The sequence below is a fragment of the Hemibagrus wyckioides genome, linkage group LG10 (genome assembly GCF_019097595.1).
Source record: "Hemibagrus wyckioides isolate EC202008001 linkage group LG10, SWU_Hwy_1.0, whole genome shotgun sequence".
Classification (NCBI taxonomy): Eukaryota; Metazoa; Chordata; class Actinopteri; order Siluriformes; family Bagridae; genus Hemibagrus; species Hemibagrus wyckioides.
The window spans coordinates 10,899,910-10,911,484 of NC_080719.1; the positions used below are offsets into that span (position 1 = coordinate 10,899,910).

The window sequence follows — 11,575 nt, forward strand, 5'->3', positions numbered from 1 at the left end:
ATTTCATGCTCCCAACTTTGTGGGAAGAGTTTGGGAATGACCCAACACCAGTGCACAAACACCAACGCACAAAGCAAGCTCCATAATGACATGGATGAAATGAAATATATATGGAATGGTCAAAAATTCCCATTCCCATAAACACACTTCTAAACCTTGTGGAAAGCCTTCCCAGAAAAGCTGAAGCTGCAAAGGGCGGGGCAACTCCATATTACATTCATGTGCATGTAAAGGCAGACGTATATATATATATATATATATATATATATATATAAGTTTCCACGCGCCTACGGAAAACACAAACAGCACGTGACTGAAGCACAAGCCAATCGTCGCGCACGAGGCGAAAACGGGTGGGCAAAAAATATCACCAATATGCGTGGGTAAACAGTGCGCAAGCGCAGTGGAGTAAGGTGTGTTTAAAGAGAAATTTAGCACTCGAGACCGGATAGTTGAGTAGAATTAAACTCGGATTTTTATTTTCTTTCTCATAATAATGGTGGGATAATAAACTACAGACGATGGAAATCTGCTCAGAGGCGGACAGTGTGGAGAAAAGGTAAATAAAACACTAAATAAAACACTAAATAAAACGCTTGAGTTGGGTCACATCACCGGAATGTTGTGTTTACTTCTGTCGAAATGTAAGGCCAGTGAGTTTTATTGAGCAGAATTCAGGTTAATAAAGCTACATGGTTGTATTGAGGTCCTAATGAGTGAAAAATACTATAGCTGAAATAAAACTAGCTGACGTAGCTAAAGTGGCTAGGTCTCTTCCCTGTCCCTGTGTACAGCTAGCCGGTTAGTCAGTGATTAGCATTCTGAGCTAAGTGTCATTCTGCAGCTTACACATTCACTTAACCCAGGTTCTGCTCTTATTATTCAGCTTATTTATCACACCGAGCATCCATAGTTATATAAGCTGAAAGAGTATAGCAGGCTGTAAATTAGACTGCCAGCGGGCTACTAGTTAGAAAGCTAATGCTAACAGCTAACACATAACACTACTATACTTTTCCCCAACAGGATGGGCAGTTTGTCAGTGTTGGTCAGGAGGGAGAACTAGGGATGGGTTAACTGAAAATTTTTTGAAATATATTTCACATAGATGTTGGAATTCTCTCTCTCTCTTTGTCTGTTTGTCTCCCTCTCTCTGTCTGTCTGTCTCTCTCTCTCTGTCTGTCTGTCTCTCTCTCTCTCTCTCTCTCACACACACCCCACCAGTGCTACACTTCACACATGAAATGAGGTCACACAGCAGCTCTGACACACTTTTGCCAGTTTTATTAGTACTTGCAGTGGCAGTGATTAAAAAAACAGTCAGCTTAGCAGTAAAAGTCAATGATTTAAATATCATGTGTGCAGAATATTTTTAGCAGACCAGACACACAGAAGATAATCAAGAGACAGAAAGTGAGACAACAAGACAGACGTGTGATTAGATATTGTTCTTTGGGGATTTGTTAAATCGCACGGTTTGGTGGACACATGACATCCTGTCCTGTCCTCTCCTCTAACTAGATTCATGGGATCGACTTATCCGAGAGGTTTTTATAATAAAGTGTCCAAAATAAACACTTGTTTGTTTTCCATGATAGTACTTGTATGTGTGATTTAATATAGTAGAAGTGATTTTCTGGTACACACTTGTGTCTTTATTACAGGCGTGAACACTGGAAGCTTCTGTCCAACCTGAAGACGACCGTCGAAGGACTTCTGTCTACAAATAATCCGAATGTGTGGTCTCGCTATGGAGGACTGCAGCGACTTCACAAAGACATGACCAACATCCTGAGTCATGGCCTCAAACACGAACAGGTATGAAATGACATACCTTACCCAGGTAACACATCACCTCAGTTTCCCTGTCTTTTTGTCAATCTTTCTATCTGTCTTCCCATCTCTGTGCAGGTGTACTATAAGCAGAAGGATTACTGGCGCTTCGTGTGGTGCCTGCAGTCCATCAGTCCCAAACTTGCTCCTCATGTAGAACAGGTAACACCCCCCCCCAAATCTCAACAAATCATTACTGCATTATAATTGAACTGTATTCATCTCTGTCTCTGTGGTGTAGTTCAGTCAGATGGAGCCGGTGTTGAGCAGCAGCGTTCAGTGTGAGAGTGATAAGGCAGAGCGTTGGCTGCTCCACAGCCTCCAGAGTCACACACTCTCCATGCAACTAAAACCCCTGATCACACACCACAACACGACCCGCAAATACTATACAGGTATACACGTAGCAATCTTTTTAATTACTGTACATAAGTTGAACTGCAAGGCATGATGTGTAAACTTTCTAGTGTCTCAGACTTGCATTCTCCACATGCCTATACTTTAACAATCTCTTAAAATGATCTTGTTCAGTTGGCAGATAATATACATGACACATAATGACAGAAAATACTGTTTTCAGTCTACACTTGAAAAGATTTTTTGCAATATAGTGATTACCATATATATAATATATTTAATATACATGCATTCCACTGATCTCTTGGAATGTACCATATCAAAATCTTCTGTTTTTTTCCCCCCCTGTAGACGAGGCTTTTCTTCTGAGTGAGCTGCATGTGGCAGCCATGTTTCAGTGTCTGGAGGCGGTCGAGCAGAACGATGCACGGTTGCTTGCCCTAATCAACACTACTCGTGTGAGTGTTTTATCATTCGTCATTCAGATCTCTCTCTAATCTCCCCTTGTGGTCAGGGGACAAATCACCAGCTCAGTCACAAGCAGGCTGCATGTCCAAGCTCTCTGCATTATGTGAGATCAGATAGCCTCTTATGCAAAGTTAGATTAGATTTTTTTTTTTTTTTTTTTTTTAAGACTTGTTAATAAAGTTTCCTGGCAACTAAATCTTGAGACTGAGCAGATACACTGCATCTTTTACACACACTTAGACTACATCAGTTAACTGTATGTGTACTATGTGTACATATCCTAAACCACATGATCCTTGCTTTCTACACACACACATTTCCCAGTATATTAAGGGAAATCTGTGGACACGAGCATAAGAGTAGCACACATGATTACACACATGCTTACAGACAAGATAAAATAATAGACATCTTCAGTAGTTTACTATGCAGGGAGCTGTGTGTGTGTCTGCCTGCCTGTCTGCCTGTCTGTGTAACAGCATGTATCTAACTGTGTGTTTTGCAGCTGTACCACTTGAAGGAGTGCGTTCCTGTTGATCTGCTCAACTCTCAGCAGTGTGTCCTGCCTGGACTTTCCATGCGCACCCACACTTCGTCCTGCTTATTCAGAGACAACACACACACACACCCTTCATACGCCGAGAGCAGTACAGGTAAACCTCACCACAATAAACTTACACACTCCAGCACTGAGTCAGTAAGCTTCATCTTTACACAAAAATCTGATATATAAATAGTGTGTAAAAGAAATTTCGACACCAGTTGAAATATATTCACTGTACACACTTAGGGTGTGTGTATGTGTGTATTTGCTCATGTGCGTGTTGGTGTACACATATGCATTACAGATGCAGCGGTGTCTGTAAGTGCATCAGGGGCCCCATGGACATGTTTCAGCACTGACCAAAGCATCTCGGACCAAGCGATGACCCAGAATTCTCAGACTGATTCCACCGTACCTGTTAACCCTGCCCCCTCAGAGGGTGGGGATTGCGATGGTGATGATGGACCAGAGTATCTCGCCATAGGGAACCTGGGGAGGCGGAGCCGCAGAGGTTCCGGCACTTCAGCACAAAGCACAGAGACTGCTCAAAGCAGAGACCATGCTCAAGAAGCTCCGCCCCCCTCACAAAGACGCAGCTCCTACTCTGATATGGAAAGGGGAAAGAAACGAAGCTTCAGGGGTCACACAAGGTCACTGTCTGATACAGGGGTCTTGCAGAAACACAAACAAGGTAAACTTGAACGTGAACAAGTGTGTGATCATCTGCACTGCAGCTAGGAAAGTGAACTCTATCAGAAAATAATCTCTCTGTACCTCTCAGTCGTCTCTCTATGAACTGCAGCATAGTTTAGAGTCGGTTTTGCAAGCCACTTCTCGCTTCTTCAAGATGGCTCTCAAAGTCTTTTTTGTCTGCATCAGCAGTGTCAAACATCCTCTCCGTTTCTGGAAAAAATATACCTTTTACCCTATTTCTTGACATGCTCAAGAGCAGGGTTGTGACCTACAGAGGTATTAGAACTCCTTTACAGTTCCTGTACAAGTTTCTGTTCTTTGTTAAGTACACTTGGTTCTATTTAAAATAAAGTACTACTGCTTTACAGGTTTCCAATAGAAAGAAACTATAATACTGCACTGCTGATCAGCACTAACTGCTCCCCCTGCTGGTCACATCCAGCATAACGCCTATCTTTATCTCTCTGTATCTCTTTATCTCTCTTTTTCTCTCTGCCCCTGTGTGTAAAGGAGGGAACCAGAGGAAAATCACCATTATAATAGAGGATCCCGCTGAAGGTTGGCAGTGCACTGGTGCTGCATTTGTCCCTCCATTCTTACATTCCTACATTTTTTTTATCTGTGTCTGCAAGTTTCTCTACCTCTTTTCATTTTTCTTCATTCTGATTGGCTATGGCATGCTGTCATTCACACACCTCACAGTTTACAGAGAAACTTAGTTGTGTTTGTTTTATCCTGCTGAGTGATTTTCATGTCATTCCCACCTTATTTCTTCAGTTCCATCTCATATATTATTATTATTATTATTATTATTATCTCAGATCTCCATATCTCCTAATATTTTTTTGTATTTATTTTATTTAAAAGTTTTTCAAATTTATAAATTATTTAAATAGAAAAGCAGGTCTCGTTGTCTCTAACCTCACTCTGAACTTTGTCACATAACTAGCAACATAAGGTTCAGTTACAGTAGTAAATGGAGATCTGTGATTAAATCTTATTTATTTTATTTATTATTATGGTTTTATTTTTCATGTCTCTTGTTCGGGAAGTGTCTCTGCCATTACAAGTGTCACAGCTGTTTAATTCCTTTTATTAAATCTGTGTGTGTGTATTTAGAGTCAGCTGTGGATGGGCAGTGTGTGAGTAGTTTCGGGCCTTTCTCCCCTCACAGCAGCGATAGCAGCCACAGTTCTCTTTATATGGAGGCCGGTCAGTGTACACACACACACACACTCATATGCGGATGCAGAAAACACCACACAATCATTGACGTTTACGGTCAACATAGTGTGTGAAAATACCAATACCTATACCATGTGCGCACACACATACACACACAGTCTGCCTCTGCTCACTTACCTAGTGCACTGCTACAGATATAACAGAGATATAGTCCCCAGTTCACTGTGGATTTAGACAGTGTATGGCCTGTACAGTAAATATGACAAATGATCTGGGGACTGTGTTTGTGTGCATGTTTGTTTCTCTCTGTAGGATGTCATCAGACTGGTAGTGGGTCTGATGGATTGTTCCGGAAGCCGTCGGAGGGTCAGAGTCTGATCAGCTACCTGTCAGAGCAGGACTTTGGGAGCTGTGCAGATCTGGAGAAGGTGAACCCGTCTGTCACAGTCTTTTTTCTAGGTCTCTTTCAACTGCATGACTCACTTGGCTACATGTTTCATTTGACTGTTGACCTCATTGTGTGTCCCACTTGGCTGCATGTCTCTCTGTGCGTCTCCCTCGTCATTGCATCCCCCTCAGCTACATGTCTCACTTGGGTTGTCTCACTCTGCTGCATGTCTCATTTAGTTGCCAGCTTTGCATCTTACTCAGCTGTGTCTCATTTCCCTTTGCAGGAGAATGCACACTTCAGCATCTCTGAATCTCTGATTGCTGCCATTGAACTGATGAAATGTCAGATGAGGGGAGACGAGGCAGACGAGGACGGAGACAGTGACTGTGAGATCCAGCAGCTCAAGCATAAGATCCGTCTGCGCAGACAGCAGATCCGCCGCAGCCGCTTGCAGGCACCCAGCTCCACCCACCACAGTGAGACTAACCTTGTTACTACATCACTTTACCTTTTTGAAATCTTTAACTGACTTTGCCCATTTTTGCCTCACCCAGTTCAGAGCTTACACTAATTCTGCCCACATACATGTCACTAATTCAAGACTTAAAGTGATTCCACCCACAAACATTACTCATTGTAAAGCTTAAACCTACTCCACCCACAGACACATTGCTCATTTGCAATTTTAAGCTGCTTATTTGTGTGTGTGTGTGTGTGTGTTTTCAGCTCTTCCCTCTACAGACAGTGGTGGATCTTTGCGGAGTTCCAGGGATTCCCTGCTTCACACTGACTCTGGATCAGCTGATGAAGTGGATGACCTTTTGCTGAAAGGTAGGAGTCAGTGTTGATGTGTAAGGTTTAAAGGAAAAGGATTTAGAGGGTATTGAGCAGGGTGTTTGTGTAGGGGTCAGTGTGTCTAGATTATGCTGCATTTAACTTGCTTCAGGAATGTTGAGCTGGAGCTTACAATGACACGTCAAACATAGGGGAAAAACATGGATTCATGGAACTGTATAATCTATGTTAAATGTTTAACTAGCAAATATGTTTATATTTATTGATCTAAAGCAAATGCTTGTATATGCAGTACATCTCATTTACAAATAACAAGGGCTGCTTTCAAAGCTGTGAGCAGACATGTTGATTCGGCATCACTTATTGTACCTGGAGTTAAAATCACCTTGAGTTCCTGAATAAAAAGTCCAACATGAGGCTTTTTCTTTGCAACATTTTAGTGTGTATTGAAATGAAATAACCTTCATCACTGTTAACTGTTATTACTCACATTATGGCTAGTACTGGTATTATTGTCATTGCTGCCATTATCCTGTTAAATATTATAATGATTGTTAATCTTGTTACAATTATGTTTTTTTATTATTATTTTTGTTGTAGATGTAGATGCTAAACAGGGTGTAACTACGAGCAGCAGGTCCTTCATTAGCTCCGAGTCTGTGTGAGTCCTCACATACATACACACACACACACACACACACACACACACACACATGCACACTGGTCTGTTCTGTTGTTAATATTGCTCATCACTTAGGTAAAGGGTAGACAGACAGGGTTGATTTTTAAATAACTCCATACTGATTCCAAGTAATCCACTGCTGGTGTCCTTACTTTTCCCAAATGAATCCAGTACTGATCCCAAGCTAATTTCATACTAATCCCAGACTGATCCCGCTACTGATCTCCAAGGCAATCCTATACTGATTACATATTTTTCATACTAATCCTAAACTTATCTATGGCTCTTCCCCACTGTTCCCTTTACTGATCCCAAACTAATTCCATACTGATCCCAGACTAATCCTGTACTAAATCCTCTACCCCTTACTGATAGCAAACAAATCACATATTGATCCCCCTGTTGGGTTCAAAATAATCCCACACTGACTTACTGTTTTGCATATGATCTTCTAATTCCATGTTGTATGGATGTCCTCAAAATATACACTGATCAGGCATAACATTATGACCGTTGACAGGTGCCGTGAATAACGCTGATTATCTCCTCATCATGGCACCTGTTAGTGGGTGGGATATATTAGGCAGCAAATGAACATTTTGTCCTCGACGTTGATGTGTTAGAAGCAGGAAAAATGGGCAAGCGTAAGGATTTGAGCGAGTTTGACAAGGGTCAAATTGTGATGGCTAGACCACTGGATCAGAGCATCTCCAAATCTTGTGGGGTGTTCCCGGTCTGCAGTCATCAGCATCTATCAAAAGTATCTTTTAAGTCCTGTAAGTATTCTTTAAGTCCTGTAAGTATTCTTTAAGTCCTTTAAGTATTCTTTAAGTCCTGTAAGTTGCGAGGTGGCGCCCTTGGAGGATGGATCTGCTGCTAACATCTTGGTGCCAGATACCACAGCACACCTTCATGGAGACATGGAGTCCATGTCTTGACTGGTCAGGGCTATTTTGGCAGTAAAAGGGGGACCAACACAATATTAGACAGGTGGTCAAAATGTTATGCTGGATCAGTGGATGTGTATCTTTTTATGTCAGATGTTTGATGTTTAAGTTATGATCCATGTTTAATAATAAAAAAATGAATAAAGAAACCTCAAGCATTCAGATTAGCACATTGCTGTAGAGTTTAAACATACACATTATAGTTGTTTTGTTATAATGTCTGTGTGTTTTTGTTTGTTCAGGTCTCAGTGGTTGTTGCAGTCGAATAGTGCTGAATCTGTTGCAATGGGGCTGCTGCGTCAGTTTGAGGGTCTGCAGCTTCCCGCTGCTTCCGAACTTGAGTGGCTTGTTCCTGAACAAGATGCTCCTCAGAAGGTAAACACACACACATGGGTATATGTTGAAAGACTCTAAACATGGCTCCCACTATTGCCCTAGCGCCTTGTGCAGGCGCCATCACATCATGACAAATCACACAGAGTACTTTAAGGTAGAATACTACCTTAGCAAGTGCTAATAAAAACCATGTGTGTATTTGTATGTATGCATGCATTTGTAGCTGCTCCCAATGCCTGACTCAGTGCCGATCTCTCCCGATGATGGTGAACACGCTGACGTGTATAAACTGCGAATCCGTGTGAGGGGGAATCTGGAGTGGGCTCCACCGAGACCTCAGATCATTTTCAACATACATCATGCGCCCAAGTAAGTACTGCAGGGTGTGCTGAATACTCTGTAATGAACACAATGTAGCATATGCTGAATATTCTGTAGTGCATGCTTAACAATGTAGTGTACACTTAATGCTCTGTAGGGCATTCCGATCATGATTTTAATGGTTTATTGGCAAACCTATTGTGTCTTCTGATATTTTACTTTGTGTGTGTTTGTTTAGGAGGAAAGTGTTGGTGATGAAGCAGAATTACAGGTGTGCAGGATGTGGAACTCGTATTGACCCAGGTGCCACTTTACTGGACATCATAATACATACTGTATTATAACGTGTTGTTTCCCATATGATCACACACCTTATAACATCTGATATATTTGTGTGTATTGTAGATTACATAAAGAGGCTGCGTTACTGTGAGTACCTAGGCCGATATTTCTGTCAGTGTTGCCATGAAAACGCAGTTGCTGTGGTGCCAGGGCGTGTCCTGTGGAAATGGGATTTCGGTAAATATTACGTCAGTAATTTTGCCCGAGATTTGCTGGGAAAAATCGCCCAGGATCCTTTGTTCAACCTCAATGACATCAACAGCGGCTTGTACAAGAAGGTGAAGAACCTGGAGGCTGTGCGGGTACGATGGAGTGACCAATTATTTTTTATTATTACACAGAACATTAAAGCAGAACTGCTTTTCATTGCCCTCTAGAGTACAACATGCTGTAGTAACAGTGTGTAGTGTGTCAAAAATTGTGTGTGTGTTTGTGTACAGGTGTTGAGGCTGAAGCTGTTCCACATGAAGAACCTCTTTAAAACCTGCCGTCTGGCCAAACAGTACAACTTTTATATTTTATATTTTTAAATATGGTTATTATAGATGGTGTGTGTATTTGTAAATAAAATGCTTTCTTATATTTTTATTGTTGTGAATTTGAACTGTGTTGTGTTTTTCTCAGAGGCTGGATATGCTTAATAATGTTCTGCATATGTTTGTGTGTGTGTGTGTGATCGTACACTCTCAGTCTCCTGCAGCACTTTGACTCAGTTCCTGCACACCTTACTGAGGATCTCCACCTTTTCTCTCTGAATGACCTGACGGCCGTGCGCTCTGGTGACCTCGCACCCAAGCTGCGTGACTTTGTTCGGGCAGGGGCAGAGCATGTCGCTTCCTGTGTGGTGAGAGACAATCGGAAAATCCCTATGTGACATACATGTTTCAGTTCCATATGCAGGGCACTAATGTAGGAAATCTCGCAGTGCACTGTTGCTGTGTCCCATACCATACACCATATTTACTATATAGGGCCAGTAAACCCCATTGGTCCAATGTCCCACAGTGAACACACCATTGCTGGTGTGTTCCAAACCATACACCCTGTTCACTGATTAGGGCACATTAAAACCCTCATCACTGTACTGTGGGCATGTTTCAAACCGCATGCCCATCAACAATCCACTGTGGGTGTGTCACAAATCATATGCCCTATTCACTAGATAGTTTCCACAGTATACTGCAAACTGTGTAATGCAGAATAACTATATTTTGCATTGCAGTGTGTGACTTGTGTGTGTGGTTTGGAACATGGACCAATGATGGAGTTTGCCTTAAGTAGTGATAGGACATATGCTCTGGGATACACCCACAGTAGATTGATGATTTGGTCATATGCCTTAATAGTGGAAACGGTTTGAGACTAAATTCATCTTGTGTGTTTGTACAGCTGTGTCAGGCAAAAGGGTTTGTGTGCGAGTTCTGTGGGAATGATAAGGACATCATATTCCCGTTTGAGCTAAACAAGTGTCTCCGCTGTGAGGGTGAGTATACAGACATATGCAAACACAGTTACACACATATACACACATATACACACACAATACAAACATACAGAAAACTATCAGCACACAAAATATCTGTTCTGTGTTTTTCAGAGTGCAGTGCGTGTTATCATCGCTCGTGCTTCAAGAACAAGGGTGAGTGTCCACGGTGTCGCCGTCTGGCCGAGAGACGAGAGAGGATGAACAGCATAAACACAGAGGAAGAGGAAGGGCAATAACACACACACACACACACGCACACACAGATCAAGCCACAGATTTAGATTAAATGTATGTCTAATGTGTTACTGCAGATATTCTGACCATTTTGTTAAAAATCTTTATTTTTTTATTTTCAAAAATTTTTATATGTCACAAAAGAATTCAGTGTGTTTAAATTGTGTGTGTGTGTGCGCTCTTTATCAGCACTTTGTTTAACATTGAACAGTGTTTAATCCGAAAACACAGCACTAATGTCTCTGCCTCAGGTGCATTGTGGGTAATATAAGCCAATCAGATTTTTTTTTTTGTTTAATCAGGATTGCAATCCAGTAACTATGTTAGCATGATGCTAACTATGAGTGAAATCATCGTAGGGTTAGAAACATACACACAATTTTTTATAGATTCTAGTCTTCAGTCTGTGACTGAGTGTGTTAATAAACACATCTGGTAATGACCTGCTAATGACACTACTCTGTATGTGTGTGTGTGTGTGTGTGTGTGTGTGTGTGTGTGTGTGTCCGCCCAGCAACTATCCATAAACCTGATACTGACAGGAACAAGGCTCTTGCTGTAACACAAACAAATATTTGTATAAAATGTTTATATTCTCAGTGTGTGAATCAGTTTCACTCTCCATATTAACCCCAATTCTCTTCACTTTACTTTTATTTTAAAAACTCTGAGATTAAAATGCACTACTGACCAACTGTATATGAATGTTAAATAATGTGATATATAAATTTACTATTAAAGACATTCCGACTGTTTCATCGTGTCTGTTTCTAAATCTTTTCGAGGTTGTGTACGTAAACGTATCCTAAACTTTTTCGAAACACTGCAGAATAAAAATTCAGACTCCTGCAACTCGAGAAGCTTAATAAAGAGTTAAGTTGAAAATGTTCAGATTTGTGTAAAAGTGATTACATTGACTTATGCTTGTGTGAGTGTTACGTGTGAGGGGTCACCAGAGCAG

The 11,575-nt window shown here is 41.3% G+C and overlaps 1 protein-coding gene across 2 annotated transcripts; it reads left to right on the forward strand.

Moving 5' to 3' along the window:
- Positions 1-396: 396 nt before the first annotated feature.
- rubcn (rubicon autophagy regulator) lies at positions 397-11,360 on the forward strand. 2 transcript variants are annotated; one of them, XM_058401624.1, is made up of 21 exons: positions 397-559; positions 1,665-1,818; positions 1,912-1,995; positions 2,075-2,228; positions 2,542-2,648; positions 3,164-3,311; positions 3,507-3,893; positions 4,406-4,453; positions 5,015-5,107; positions 5,393-5,508; positions 5,755-5,947; positions 6,198-6,302; positions 6,867-6,927; positions 8,138-8,270; positions 8,455-8,600; positions 8,791-8,855; positions 8,958-9,196; positions 9,335-9,396; positions 9,585-9,738; positions 10,284-10,377; positions 10,492-11,360. In XM_058401624.1, exons 1-21 carry the CDS (start codon positions 522-524, stop codon positions 10,614-10,616), a joined length of 2,706 nt encoding a protein of 901 aa, XP_058257607.1. In that variant the 5' UTR covers positions 397-521; the 3' UTR covers positions 10,617-11,360. The 2 variants fall into 2 exon arrangements, with proteins under 2 accessions (XP_058257607.1, XP_058257608.1); XM_058401625.1 differs by lacking the exon at positions 4,406-4,453 and having other exon boundaries at positions 10,492-11,359.
- The last annotated feature ends 215 nt before the right edge of the window (positions 11,361-11,575 follow it).

Coding starts and splice junctions, on each gene's coding strand:
- rubcn (XM_058401624.1), top strand. CDS start 522: ATGGAAATCTGCTCAGAGGCGGACAGTGTGGAGAAAAG. Junction 2,649..3,163: donor CCCTAATCAACACTACTCGT/GTGAGTGTTTTA, acceptor TGTGTTTTGCAG/CTGTACCACTTGAAGGAGTG. Junction 6,928..8,137: donor TTCATTAGCTCCGAGTCTGT/GTGAGTCCTCAC, acceptor TTGTTTGTTCAG/GTCTCAGTGGTTGTTGCAGT.